Genomic DNA, 15,224 nt, shown 5'->3' with positions numbered 1-15,224 from the left:
CAGTAAAACTTTGCTGAAGGGACCCAATCACCTTTCCTTAGGGCTGAGAAACTGATAGCATCCTGAAACCTATCAGCCTTTCACATACTGAAACGTCATCTCAAATGGTTTTAAAGCTCTTTCCCCCTGGTTCCTCACCCCTCTTGTCCTCTTTCCTTTGGGAGAGAGAAGATTCTAGACGCTCTTCAAACACAAAGAGATGCTGAGTACCTTAAAGGTCTGAAATCTGAGCAAGGTTCTATTTAATATAATTCAGCTGGTTTGCCTGCACAAACACAGAATATGCTCTTTGAATCAGCAGCATATAATGTTATACTATCATCAGTTCTGGCTTTGGGAGACATGTAGTCATGGAAGAGAGGCTGAGGCTTAGGGAAACCACTTGAGGACACAAAATGGAAACTCAAGACTTCTGCACTACGAAGGAAGATTTCCAAGGGAGTGAAAAAATAAGTGATGCTTTTTATTTCTGTATAATGTTGAAAATAATTTAAGTGGCACATAAATCACATGAAGATTAGAAAATTCAGATTGTGAACTCAGATGAGATTGTTATCTTCACACTGATTACACTTCTGCAGTGCACCTAATCCTCTCAAATGCAGATAAACCAATGTACAGTCCACCAAATTTTTTTCCTTTGGTGTGTGCCTCACTTTCAAGACCAATGAAAAAGTGTGTATCAAAGCACAGAAAAAGATTAGCCACTCCAAAGCCATGTGGAAGTTTTGAAATTTTTGTTTACTGTTTCACTAATTAGATGATTCAACTGTGCTTAGTTAAGTGCTTCAGAAGTTCTGAGTCACTCCTGCACAGGACATGTGTTTACTAATACAGTTGAGCTATATATATATTTAGAATCAAGGTTACCCATGTTCAATTTGCATCTTGATTACCATGGGAAGGCTCAAATTGTGCTTCAAATGCTCAGAATGCTTTTTTCAGGAACCACAAACCCTGTGCTGGATTCAAAACCTTCACAGTATTCCTGAGAACTGCAGAAAAGTCTTATTGACCAAACCAGGCTCAGGTCAGGAGCTGACTGGATTGCTCAAGAGAAATCCAGCAGCTCTAAAGATGCATAAGTGTCTCTTGACTATGACATCTGTCTCAAGAAGTATGTAATGTAGGGATATCTGTAGAACATGTAACAATTTTAGTAAAAAGCCCTCAGGAAATTAATAATGACTTACTGGTTAGACTCTAAGGCAACCACAGGGTCCAAGCAGTTACTGAGCAGCAGAAAAGCAGCTGAGCACCACACCCAGACACTGGAACTCAGCTTTGGGCAAGGGATCCAGGTACAGCTACGAAAGCCCCAGTCAACCTCAACTGCTGTAATTTTACTGTTTACAAACAATATGTTTTGCTAATGATGCCAGACTAGCGTAAACTCAAAATTAGTAACAATAAATATTTTTGATTTAAACTCCCAGGGATCTCATTATTGCTAGAATTGTGGCTGGATTATAAACAGAGAACAAAATAAGAAATACAGATTTATTTTAACAGCAGGAAATAAGCCTATTTATCAGGAGAGACGATACATGAAATATTTCCCTTTATGATCTGCCAGTATTTGAGCACAAGGTTTATTTGAATTGCACATTTTGGTGGTTGAAGTTAATTCCATTTTTTGGTAATGCACTTGTTCTTCCTGTATATCTCAGTCTGTCTGTGCTGTAATTATTTATATGGAGGAGACATTTCCTCTGGCTTTGAATGAAAGGAACTGTGATACCTGTACAGTGTACATTTAGACTGATCAGCCCAGCTGTGTTCTGTGAGGTGTTTTGGTTGAAGAGCAACAACAAATACACTCATAGGAGTTTTGTGCTGCTGCATTGGTAAGAGTAGAGACCAAAAGGGAGAAGAGTGAGCTGTGCTGTGATCAGCCAGTGCAGTCTGTGCTGAGGTCACTGGGACCTGCACATGCCAATGAACAGCTCAAAGCTGCTCACATCCTACCTACCTCCCCACTCTTGTATTGAATCTATTTTCCTAGGGTTTTCTAAGGCTTTTTACAATTGCCTTTACATTAATCTGGTGCCTGCAGTGTGGAAAAAGAGACCAAAATCAGCCCCCTCAATTTTACAAAGTCAAGTGTAGCATCTGGTCCTCCTTTACTAATGTGTATAATATGCAGAATAATGTGTAAGGGTGAGGTCTTTTCATTTAGAGTAGAATCATTTAAGTTTAACTTTTTATTATGTATACAAACAAAACCCCTATTTTCCCTAAACTTTATATTAGCTCAGATATGTAAAAATCCAACAATTTCCACTGGGACCTCAATAGCCAAGAGGAAATTTATGTTTATATATAATGTTCTCATACAGCTGAAACTTAAAATCTAATTCCCATAATACCATGAGGTTCATTTCCCCATCCCTTCCACTCTGTGGAAGTAATGAATTGCCTGAGATTGACTGACATTCCACTTAAGGACAGCCCCACTCAATCTTGATAAGCATCACACAGGGGACATTAACAAATATCTTTTACTGACAGCATAAAATAAGTATAATTCTGTTCAATACTCAAGTTGATAATCTACTTGGGGTGATCTACTGAGCATTCAACCCAACAGTAAAACCAAATTTAATTCAGGAAGATTCTGGTCTGTCAAATCAAACTCACTGTTGTTTGTTCTGTATTAACCTTTCTACTACAAAATCCCTTCCAAAGGGATAAGCCACATTTACCTTTATTCTGATTTAAAAGGTCTCAGAGCATGTGGTATCCTTTAGTTTTAGGGAGATGAGATGAAAATGGTAAAAGTCTTAGAAAATCTGTAGCTGCCCCTGATTTCATGTAAATGAATCTCATCACCAAACAACCTGCCCTAAGCAAGTCTTCCCCATCTCCCTGTGGCACTTCAAACCTGGTAGAAGAACTTATTATTTCCACCCTTTTTTATTGCTCTTCAATTTTTTTACCTCCCACTCTAGCCACAGTGCGTTACTAGGAGAGATCACTAGACACTGAAGTGAATTTTGCATCCTACTTCTGTTTGATCCTTTGGTTTTTTCAGGACTGTGTATTTGAATAGAGATCAGCATCTTCATTATTTAGGCCATTTTGGATCACCTCTAGTTCTACTGTCCAGGCAGTTTCCACAGAAAATTATGCCATTACCTCAGTGACTTCCCTCTGTTTTTACCTCTAATGTCTGACATGATTTCCTCTTTTCAGCTTCAATATGTTACTCTCTGCAAATCCTCCTCCTTGCTTTTTGTAAATGATTATCCTCTCATAGAGTCAATAGGTGTCCTGCAGTATCATTCACAACATTTTTATATTAATTTTGGAAGTTCTGTTTTCCATGCATAAATAACTAAATGTAACTATTTGTTCATGTTTATGGATGGATACAACAGATGCTATTTCCTAGCAGTGTCTGCCTAAGTGACTAAGCCCACATATGAAGGAGGCAAAACAAGTAAATAACATAATTTATATCAATAATTATTGATAAGAAGTGCAAATGTGCTAATGCATAATATGGTGTTGCATGCTCTTTTTAAAAATAATCAGACTAATTTTACCAATGATGCCATTTTTTGAATTACAAGCATATTCAACCACTGTAATTTTTCCCTGTGGGTCACCAGCTCCACTGTATAATACTCTGGTTAATGAGAAATAATTCTTTCTTTCCCCCTTGTTTAATGGCAAACTGCTCAGTGGTTCTCATTTAACCTCAGGTATGGCCTTCTTGGGTTATCTGATGATAATTTCCATTCCCATAGTCTTTATGGAGCATCTATGACTTTTCCCTTTTGAAGTAATACCTCAAAAAAAGATGCAAAAAAAGGCAAGGGCAGAGTTAATTGTAATCTAGTACTTATTCTGTGCATGCTGAAAGAGTGATGCAAAATTCAACACCTCTAAACTTTCCCTTATCTTAATGCTCCACCTTTTACCCTGGCTTTCCCATGAATACATAGAATAGCTGCTACAATGAAATGTACAAAATGAATCTTTGCAATGAGATTTCTCCAGTAGGTTGTTCTTGGCTTCATGGTGCCTCACTGGCTACACCAGAGCACTTCTACCAAACGGTAAAACTGTTCACCACACTGACAGAACGTTTGCAAACTTGGGATTGAGAAATATCATCATGTTTATTTCAAAAAGGATTAATTTGCCTCTCTAAATAAGTAGAACCAAGATCAAGATCCAATCCCTTTCACAATTCATTACAATTTTTCAGTAACTAAATATAGCTTTCATCACTGAATTCTTCATACATACACATAATGGCAAGGAAGGAAAACCACATAACCTTACTGAAGGAACTATCATTTACCTTTTATTCCATAGGCAAGAAAGAGAGAAATTGGTTTATTTTCTGTTTCTGTGGGTGTACAGATTTGAAAACCTACACTACAGGAGGAGAGGTCGTACTGGGATAACCAGAGTTTTCTGCAGTGTGCCCTTTTCTGTAAGAGACTGCACCAGGCATTGTTTTACCTGAGCTTCTGGTTCTCAGAAGGCATAGAAAGAATAGAATAGACAGTTTTGGATGATTGGAAGAGTGCTATAGTGCACTCAGGGATAGACAGATGGACACTGTGCCTAACAGCATGAAATTTATCAACATAACATATAATGAGGTTCTCTGGCCTCTTAAATTCTCCGATAGCTACATCACAGCTAAAATGGAACTAATCCATTTTAGAGCTAATTCTATATATCTAAAAATATTGCTACATTGGTAGATTTCTTAACTTTTGCTTCAGAGTGGATAAAAATTGTGTTCTGATCAAAATATTTAACAAGAAGCCATCACTGATGTTGGGAAGAAAAATGAAACCACTGCTTTTCCATGCATTTTAAAATTTCCAAGTATCAAATCATGCTATGATGGAAGGCTACTGAACTTCCAACTCCAAAACCCATGCTATATTTTATATATTGGTTTAGATTTGTCACTGAATATTTTTATGCATGGAACATTTCAGAATACATTTCCCCATTATACCGAGAATCTAACTTAGCTGTCAAAATTGAGTCATCCTGAGGTTCTTGACTCATATTTGGATACCTTAGAAAAAAGGTTCTGAAGATGTGAATTTCCCCATCCTTTATTATAAGTTGCTATCAGGACTGAAAACATCAGCCTAGGTATTTGTCCCTATTTCTGAAATCTATAATTTATATATTTTTAATAATGCCTTATTCAATAGTCAGAAGAGTTTATCTGCTTCTTACTATACTTGATTTCAAACCTTAATTTACTGCTCACAATTTAATCAGATGTGGGATTTTTTTTAAAGCCATGGTACTCTTCTTTCTAGTGTTCAAAGCTGACAAACATAAGAGAGAAATTTGCTGAACTGACACCATGAAAATATAGTATACTGTGCAGAAGGAAAATTGTTAATTCAAGGTTCTTAGTTACAGGCAGGAACAGGCAACACAATCCAAAAAAGGAAGGATGCAAAGATTATTTAAATTTCTCTAACCCTTAGTTAGAGAAACTACCCCAATCCTTCCTTCTCTCCATCCCATATTTCCCATCACTCATTGTTGCTTTCAAAATCCGTGCACATTGCCATTTAACTTTGTGAACAGGTTAATTTTCTTTCTGTCAGGACTAAGTTTTAACTGGACCAGACGATTCTTTCATGAGTAGACCTTTGAAGTCTGCATTCAGAAACATCTATATGAAGACACAGACACAGCAGCTGATACTGATATGCTTAGTTCTCTAAATTGCAATCCAGAGAGAGAGAAAATCTTTTCCCTTAATATCCCTTTGTTTTCCCTTCTAGTATCTGTTAAAAACATCATAATAGCTATAAAACTCATATAAGAAATCATCATATGCTCAGATTTTTCTTGTAGACATGTACCAGACTCAGTTTACAATCTCATTTATTTATTGCCTTCTGTGTTTTATTTACTGTGATAGAGTAGCTGACTGAACTCTACAGTTCCATTAAACAAAGAATAAAGGAAACTTTATCTAGCCTAGGTCAAGGGTTCACAAGAAAGCAGGCAATAATACTGGTAGATAAAAGTAAAAAATGACTCTTATTTTGTTGTCTATTACCTGAAGTGGCACACAAAGATTTATACACCAGAACATTTTTAAATGTGGTAATTAATACTTTTTAATCAGAATTTTATCTTCAGCCATTCCTCAAAATCAGTGAAGTCAATTTATTGAAGGGCCTGGCTCACAATTCAAGAACGGTTGCAGGATGGTAGCCTCAAACTGCAGCATAACCTGACACTTAATTATCTTCCATTTCATCCACAGGAGGTGAGAGAAGAATTCTTAATGTAATACCCCCTTATATTGCAGTTCCTCTGAGAGTGAGTACAGGAAAACACTCTGAACTGTATTTCGTGGGATGGGTTGCTCTTTTTTATTTTATCTGAAGAGTCCAAAAGGAAAACAGAAAAAGGATGTCTGAAAGAAGTAAAGCCAGCCTTTCCAAGCACTGGAAATAATAGATTTGTGCTTGTCCATTTAGAATTTCCATGTTTGTGAACAGTAAGCTTTTAAGACCCAATTTTGGGACCATGTCACAGTAGAACAAATCAAAGAGTGAACACAGAGATGTTGATGAAGACCAGGTTTTGTAACAATGCTTTTATAAAGACATAATTGCTGTGTGGTTTTATGCCTTTCTCTGGATTCAGCACCAAGAGCAGAAGAAGAAAGACGTTTTTGTCAAACTGTGAAGAAAAAATGTTACAGAAAGAAATCCTTACATATCTAAGTAGGAAAAAAATCTTAGAAACTTCTCTGAGACAATCTGCTAGGATAGATTGATACTTTCACTTTTAAAAAAAACAAATCCTCATTAAAATAGTCATAGATATATGAGGCCTATTTAGGCCTCATTCATCAACTTGTCATTTGTCAGGTCACAGGTTGTATTTTTTATCTTCTATTCTTTATACATTCAAAGTTTTATTTCCCATTGAGAGGCCTTCTTGAATTGTGAACCATTTTCTTCTTTTGGGTTTATGTGTGAGAAAACCAAGTATGCAAAAGCCAGGGAAGGCACGGCTTTTGGAGAAAAAAAGCTGTATGTCAGCATTACTTTATGTGAATTAAAACAAGCATATTATGGAAAAAAATTATAATGTTTAAACTGACTTTTTATCTATCATGTAACATTGAAAATCATAATACAACACACCTCCCAGTCCTGGTCTCAAGCGGTTGTCGTAGCCATCCAGAAGGCGATCCAATATTCTGGTGAACACTGTGGTGTTGTCTTTAAGTTCATCTTGTGATGAGGTTTGTCCATAGCTGAAATACACAACAGTTAGCACTGAAAAACAGTAATCCACCAACAACCTTAGAAAAAAGTAATTCCAAAATCCATTTAATCTCACTCATACAGGTTTAGGGTCACATAACCTTCTCTGTGTAACAAGATTTTAGTGCTTTGTAGAGTTCTTGCATGTTTCTATTTTCTCCTTCAACTGTAAGATTTTTAAAATCATAAAAAATCATAAATGGTGAACAAATAGAATGCCAGTTGCTTAATATTTCTCTCATTATTCCTTAATGTTTATAATGTGCTAGTATGTGTTTTCCTCAGAAAAATGCTCATTTGTCAGCAAAGAGTAGTGTGTTTAATTCATAATAGCTCTAAGTGGTTTGCATACAAAGAAAGATACAGTAATTTAGAACACTGACAAGTACTGACAAAAATAGACATATCTTCTTTTTAAATACAGAAGTAGATTGAGGGAGTGTACATTTACATAGATCGAGATGTAATTTTGCTTTTATTTCTGATTTTCCTCTAGCAGTTAAGATTTGGAGGAATATCTCCATCCTTGCCTTTCAAATACGTAACAAAACCACCTGTTGATATGAAAATCTCGTGTCTACAAATCTTTCCTTATAGATCCCTATGTATATCTCTAACTCAGTCAAAGGTCCTGAAATTTTACTTGAAGAAGGATAAAATTAAAGCCCTTTGAACTCAGCTACCAAAATCTTGCTTCCATCAATACAAATCAGAATGAAATCCTTAGGCTTAATGGTTTCTGTGTGCTGTAGATGACACCAGAATCAACCTTTTTCTTAAATCTGAGACCTTTACCTAATACCCTGTCACAGATGATTCCCTTAATCATAGATTACACTTGTCTTAAATCCTAACCCAGCAGCAGTTTTTCATTCACTGCTGGGAAGACTTCCATTACAAACACGTGGAGTCATCGGGGATAAAAGCAAAAGTGCTGCTTTTCAGAACATCATTTTATTGCAGGCATTGCTGCTGAACTGGAGCAACAGTGCAGCACCAGACACTTTGCTGAGGGTCAGGTTTAGTGACAGAAGTGACTCTTCCACTGGGCAGCCTGTTTCCTGTTTGGGGTACATGGCTCTTGGTGCCCTGCCAGCCTTCCTGCTCTAACCACTGAAGACCCTCTCAGCAGGAATATGGTACACAAAATGATCAGATTCTGTTAAAATACCTATGAAATGCTTTTTCTGTGAGCTGCATCAGTCAGACATCCTTTGTGCGCCCCACACTTGTGTTCCATTTGGATCAAAATACAGAGGGAAGGAGGAAGGATACCCTGTATGTAGGTACCTGGAAGTGCTTCCAGGTTAATTTTGCAGAACAGGTTTGAGTATTTAATACTAAAAATTTAGATCAGTTTCAGGACTAACATCCACAGAAGTCCTAACAATTTTTGGTTTATTTCTATAGCGTGGGATGTTTTAATGCATATAAATCATTATTTCTAATGAAAAAGCGAAATACCTAACAGTTTTAAAAAAATAGTATTAATTTCTTCTTACAATATCATACAACTTCATTTAATAAAAAGTAGGTTGATTTATATTTATTGATCATGCCTAAAACTGAATTTTAAGTCACAGACAGTATTTTTTATGCTTCCTCTATGTTTCCAAATAACAAGTTCTCCTGCTGTCTCTAGCAAGCATTTTGTCTTTTAAAGGATCTTTCCTCATACACCTTCCCCGGAATTTCAACACACGACCTTTACTGGATGAAGTTTTATATTAACACTCATTGTCAGGAAAAAAGCTGCTCTTCATACATATCTCAAGGATAGCAGAAGGTCATCAGTATTAAGGTGGAAAAAGGATACAAAACCACTTCAGAAATGTTACTGGGAAATGAATGAGGATGTTTGTGAGAGGCAGCAGGAAGATGGGCTGCAGGCAGTGCAGCTGTGCCCCACTCCCATTCCTCAGTGCCCTCACCTGCTCTTCCCACCATCTTAGCCAAGGTAAAAGCACCGTGAGGTTCAACTGACATGGGCACACCAGGGAGATTCTGAGCATTTGTGCACGTATGGAGTAGCTGTAACTCCAGAGGGATTGTGATTTTTCATTCAAAACACACATATTAAAATAGTCCTATTTGCTGGACTTTTTTATGGTAACAAGAGTGACATGGGAAGACTCTCTTTCTGTAAAAAAGACCCCTTATCTAGTTTATTAGTTGTGTTTTATCATAAAGCACTAACAGCACTCCAGAGGGAAAGCAAGGCAACTGACAATGACAAAATGGTTTGAAACCCAGATCTACTTCATGTAAGGTGTGTACATTTTGAAGAAAAAATTACTGCATCCAATTGTGTTTTCACATTAAACCCCAGTCTCATAAAAAACTGTGCACGGACTCCATCTACAGGTCATTATATTCCTGACACACCATTGGATTTCTAAACTCTGGTCCAATTCTCACATTAACAATGCACATGCACCCATTACAGCTAGAATAAATACACACATATATGTGCAAATATCTATAGAGTAAATGTGTTTTCACAAAATTCTATAGCTAGGTCAGATGAAGCACTTCAGGAATGCTTCAAATCTTAGTATATTATAAAAGTTTTTTTTTCCTACAAGATTATTTGATATAGCAGCTGTTCTATGAATCACCCACTCTTATTTGTTTTTAAGGAAATGTTTGTGCAGATGAACCTTTGTCCATTACCACTCCACTCAAATTTAAAATCTTCAAAACAGTTCGAAAATAAGTTCCTCTAGAACTGTGAATGCCTAAGAAGACACTGGAGATCAAGGCACAAATAGATCTTTTAGAGATCACTATTGACAATAATAATATTCTACTGCTTTCTGGTCATTAGGTAACATCATTGACAAGCACATTAATGTTTTTTATAATACAAAAATACATCTGAGAGTCTTCATAAATGTCTTCACTGAATTTTGAATTGCAGGCAGCACCTCGAGCATATTCCAAACTGCTTTATAGTCTCTGCTAATAGTTGTTTGATGAGGTGTTGTATGGTTACAGATTTTTCTTAATACTAACATTCTTTTTAGATTATGATTTCACCAAATATTCCACAAATACTCAGTGCAAAATGGTCTTTCAAATATAACTGTCATGGGCTTCAAGCTCACAAATTCTTCTTCATGCAAGCAGCCTCCCTTCAGCAGGAAGATTTACTTCAGATTTTCAATACAACTACTAAGTTAGCACACAGTCCTGACTGACAAAGTTAAATTATGACTCTGCTTGCAGGCACAATAAAGTTACTGAAAGTACTTAAATTAGATTAAAAATTACCCTTTATTATACTTTTCTCCCCTCTGAAGAGACTTGTGTTTCTGAGTACTCATTATATAAGAATAGAAAAAAATTGCACAGGTGTTTAAGAGGTAGATTAGTTTCAATTTGTCTTCAGAAAGCTTTTGCTTATTCTCTTCACCATATCGAACAAAGAAGTTTCATGCAAACAAACTGTAGTTTTCTTTTGAACTTCACTTGGATTAGTCCCACTTATGTGGGACTTGACCAGGGATTAACTTCCCCCAATACACTTAGTGGTAGTGCAGCCCATGCAGTATTTGTCTTATGCTGCTACATTAAATTAAAGGCTCCTAAAATATGTTGGTGCATTAAAAAACATCTCCCCACCTTCTTTCAGTGAGTGCATTGAGGAGGAGGCCCCAGGCCCAGAGGCAGTCACAAAGCACCAGGAATCTCTTCATGGTGGACTCTGGAACTAGAAGGAAAATAACCATTAACATCCCCACATTAAAACAGGTATTAAGTAAAAATCTGACATTGGAAACTTCTGCAGAATAATGTGATGTCAGACAATGACCTCACAAGAGTAGAGCTGATGCCATTCTGAATAAGGGTGCATGGCCTTGGCTGCTCTCCTGGTTACCTTTTACTTTTAGACCCACAGACCAAGGATGGGGTTTGTTTTGTGGTCAGGGTGTATTCTTTATGCATTACTCTTGAACTTTAGCAAAAACAGTTACAAGTAAAATCTGCTGTCCCCAAACTCTGTGGCAATTCTTATTCAGTTTCCCCCTGGGTTGAAAGTGTGTCAAGGCACCTCCATTGCATTTCCAGATAACCAAGTGTAATTGCCATTTTTTGTTTGACTTGAAGCAGCCTGAGCCCTTCCAAGCCTCTGGGAAGGTGTCACAGTGTGGTTGTGTGACTGAGGAGAGTGGTGCTTTCCTCACAACCACTGCTCTGCTTTGATGTGATAGAAGCAACTTTTTTCTAGAGATACAACAATCCACCTCTTCCCTGAAATACAGCATCAGAAAAGGACTAAAATGAGCAGATTCTGACTCTATGATCTGCTGCTACATAGGCATACTTCAGGGCTAAAGGACGCAATTCATAATGAAACCATGTGCTGACAACCTACACACTATCTCTCTCCTAAATCTCTACCAGTCTCTGAATGCTGCTAGGAAATGTTTCTGCATTAGCAGCCTTCTCCTCCTCTCCAAACATCTCCTGTACTCTCACCAGACTTCACTGAGTTACTCTCAGTTTACCTTTGAGTAAGAAGTAACATACTCAGAAAGTTTCTCCTGCTTTCTAATAAACTATAAAATAAAAAGTTAGCTGATATTTGTGGCATCAGTGCTGCAGATCCAACTAACTGCCCAGGAGATGTTGCAGGTCCCTTTACATAGCAATTCAAAGTGTGCTGGAATACAGTCCATTTTTAGGATTCATTACATAAATAAGGTTAACAAATACGAAGCCTGTGCTTTCCCCCAGCAGTGAATTGGAGGGGTTTTTACGTGCCTGAGAAAATGAAGCACTGTTCACAGAAATGTTGTTGTAGCTTTAAATAAAGCTCCCCCAATTCACTGCACACTCTCAGGGACAATTTAAATCAATAAAACACCGTTACAAAGTGGTATGTGAGCAATGAGATATAATTAATGCGTTTATAGCCAGATGATCGGCAGATATGCATTGAATGGGGCTGAGCTAATCTGACTGGATAGGAACGAGCTGGCTGTGGCAGGAAAGTGTGGATAAAGATCTTCAGGGACGACACTGCATCCTAACTTGCCCTGGAATCAGCCCCTTTACAAAGGCAAAGACAACATCTGTGGCTTCGAAAATCACCTTCCCCCGGTCCTGCCAACTTCTGCCTTTGCAAAAGGCTGCTCGAGATGAAGAAGGGAAAGTGAATTATTCTCAACTATTTTGATCTGTTGAGCTTCACGCTCGCTCCCCTTCTCCCAACACCACCCCCTGCTTCGATAAACCCATCCAGGCACAATAAATCCCGAAGAAGGAAAGTTTCTTGCAGCTGGAAAAAGCAAATGTTAATTATGGCTTTGAATGAGCGTTAGAGCCCAGCAGCCCCCGGCCTCCCCTGCCCGCACCGCCTGAGAAACCAGCGCCGGTTCTCCCATTCAAAATGGGAGCAAGAGCCACGCTTTGGGAGCGTTTCAGCAGCGCCCACTGAAAAAAAAAAAAAAAAGAAAAAAAAAAAGGGGGGGGCACTACTCAAAACAAAATCGGGGGTAAAAGGGGGCATTCGATGCATTTTGACTCACTGCGAGAGATTTGCTCCTCTCGGAGGCTTAAATCGAGACTTGTTTTCCTCCCGGCATTTCAACTTTGCATCCCCCGGCCCGGAGCATCCACCCCTCCCACCGCGCCCGCGGGAGGGAAAAACCCAAACCCAAAACCCAAACCCCTTCTGCGAGGGACCGGCGGAAATCAGTCCGCGCTAAAAAATAAATAAATAAGAGAACTGACAATGCCCATCGATCGCTGCGGATTTTCAAGCTGGAGGGATAGAGGGGAAAAAAAAAAAAATCCCCCCGATCCGGCGGTACCTGCGGACGGAGAGCAGAGGAGCCGCCCGCGCGCGGTGCCCGCAGCCGGGAGCGCCCGGAGCGCTGCGGGCGTGTGTCCGTGTGTGTCCGTGTGTCCGTGTGTGCCCGCGGGTGCCCGGGGGTGCGAGCCAGCAGCCGCCCTTACCGGAGCCCTCGGGCGCGGGTCCGCGGCGCCGCTGCCCTGCCGGGTGCCCGCCCGCCGGCGCGGAGGCTGCGCGGCTCCGGCTCCGCCGCTCACTCCGCCTCGGCCATCGCCGCCGCTGCTCCGCTCCGCTCCTCCGGGCTCGGCACCCGAATTTCTCTTCCCAATATTCCGACAGCCGCTATACAACAAAAGCTTTCTCTTTACCAAGACAGTAGTAATACGTCCCAGGGTAAACCGGATGTGAAATAGGCTGTGACTTCATGCCAGAGAGATTTTATTTTAGAAAGGAAGGTGGTACCAAGCTCTCATCTAGAGACCAATCCGCCCATTTTTTATATGCAGCACAATTTAACTTCCAGTGCTCTCGCCCTAATCCCTTTCTCTCTGGCTGCAGCCTCAAATCCTTCTACAATCTGCAGCATTATTATTACTGGGGGGGAGGCTGCGCGGCCGGGGGAGGCTGCGCTGAGCATCTTTAGGCACTCGCAGTTTACAAAACAGTCTATTTTAAGGGTCGTACATTAAAAATATAACCGATCTGCGTTAGCGTTCAACCTTTGCTCGACTATTTAGTCGCGGCATAAATATGAATGAAGGCTGGCCAGGGGTGTAGAGGATGCAGCACTACGCGCGTGTGCCTATAGACTGTGTGTGTACCTATAGGGACCAGGCGGCAGACCACGGCTCTAGGCAGGCAGACGGGCACAGAGATGCTGTGCAATACTAATTAAACGCAGGTAACACGCATTTTGGGCGAGCCCCGTAGGAGATCGGCAGCAGGAGCAGGCGCTTCTCCCCCACTTCCACACGCCTTTAGCGGGCAGGCACCGCGTTACCCGGCGCGGTCCCGGGGCTCGGCCAGGCTGTGCTCGGGGGCTGCCAGCCCCTGCCCGCTGTCCCGCTGGCCCTCGGGGCCCCGCCGGGCACCGGAGCCGGGACATTCCAGCCCCGGCAGAGCCCGCGGAGCGCCCGGCTCGGTCCGGCGGCCGGGGAGCTGCGGGAGCTCCGCGGAGAGCGCGGTGCCAGCCCTGCTCTGCCCTGCCCTGCCTGCCCTGCCTGCCCTGCCCCAGCCGTGGGACAGACGGACACAGTGCTGCCCCGCACCAATGTCACTTTAACCCCCACGCACGCCTCCTCCCTCGGATGGGAGCCAGCCCGGCACTTGTGCGGAGAGCAAGGGGAAAGTTGGATGCATCAGGTCCGGGGAGGTGCCGGTGTGCGGGGAACGCGGGCAGCGCTCACCTGCCCAGCGCAGGCTGCCGTGCCTTCAGCTTTATTTAGCTCGAGGCGCCTCTCACGGCTCCAAGCCTTCTGCAGAGGGATCAGGCTCTGCTGCCACGAGCACGGCGTGGTCAGCTGTCCTTGCTCTGGTTAATGGAAAGATAAAATGAAGTCCTTCGTCAACAGTAGCTCTTCCTTATAAAGCACTACCAGCATCTGTGGGGGGAAAATTTTTTCCTTCTATCATATGCACCTACTGGATTTGAAATACCATCTGCTTTCCCTCTTCTCCTTTCAACGCCATCACTGATTCAGTTTCTCTTCCTTCCTATGATGCTGCTCCAAGGAAGATCAAAATCCATATATCTTGTCAGAGATAACCTGAAATGATATCTTATATTACAGTTAAGCTGTCTGTTGCAGCTTTATCCAGATTTTTAAATGAAATATTGCTCATTCTGTGCATCCTCATGAAATGCATTATCTGTTTGTAACAGCACAAGAAGGTTTTGATTTGACCCAAGAAACCAATGACATTCATAGCTAAGGCTGGCAATAATTTTCAAGGTGGCAGTCATTTTGGATAAGTGCCTGATATAACAGTCCAAACACTGCAATGATTTCCCTAAGCACAAGGAAAACTGAAATTTTGTTTATCAAAGTCCCCTGGTGCACCAAGTTACCCAGTCATTACGATCAGCACTGAATAGCCACAGGTTATTTTAAAAGCTTGCAATGGACTTCCTGCTTAAT

The 15,224-nt window shown here is 40.5% G+C and overlaps 1 protein-coding gene across 3 annotated transcripts in view; it reads right to left on the bottom strand.

The window, feature by feature from the left end:
• The window catches only part of GABRA1 (gamma-aminobutyric acid type A receptor subunit alpha1), a 38,647-nt gene extending 25,003 nt beyond the window's left edge, over positions 1-13,644 (bottom strand). Inside the window, exons 1-3 of one of the 3 annotated variants that reach the window (XM_005483557.4) lie at positions 13,251-13,644; positions 10,911-10,998; positions 7,164-7,276 (exon numbers count right to left, since the gene is read on the bottom strand). In XM_005483557.4, coding sequence (XP_005483614.1) covers positions 7,164-7,276; positions 10,911-10,984 — 187 coding nt within the window. In that variant the 5' untranslated portion in view covers positions 10,985-10,998; positions 13,251-13,644. The other 2 variants (XM_005483558.4, XM_005483559.4) reach the window with 2 other exon arrangements.
• Positions 13,645-15,224: the final 1,580 nt, after the last annotated feature.

The sequence above is a fragment of the Zonotrichia albicollis genome, chromosome 15 (assembly GCF_047830755.1).
Source record: "Zonotrichia albicollis isolate bZonAlb1 chromosome 15, bZonAlb1.hap1, whole genome shotgun sequence".
In the NCBI taxonomy this organism is placed as follows: Eukaryota; Metazoa; Chordata; class Aves; order Passeriformes; family Passerellidae; genus Zonotrichia; species Zonotrichia albicollis.
The sequence above is the reverse complement of the archived record's forward strand: the minus strand, read 5'-3'. Positions and strand labels throughout refer to the sequence as shown.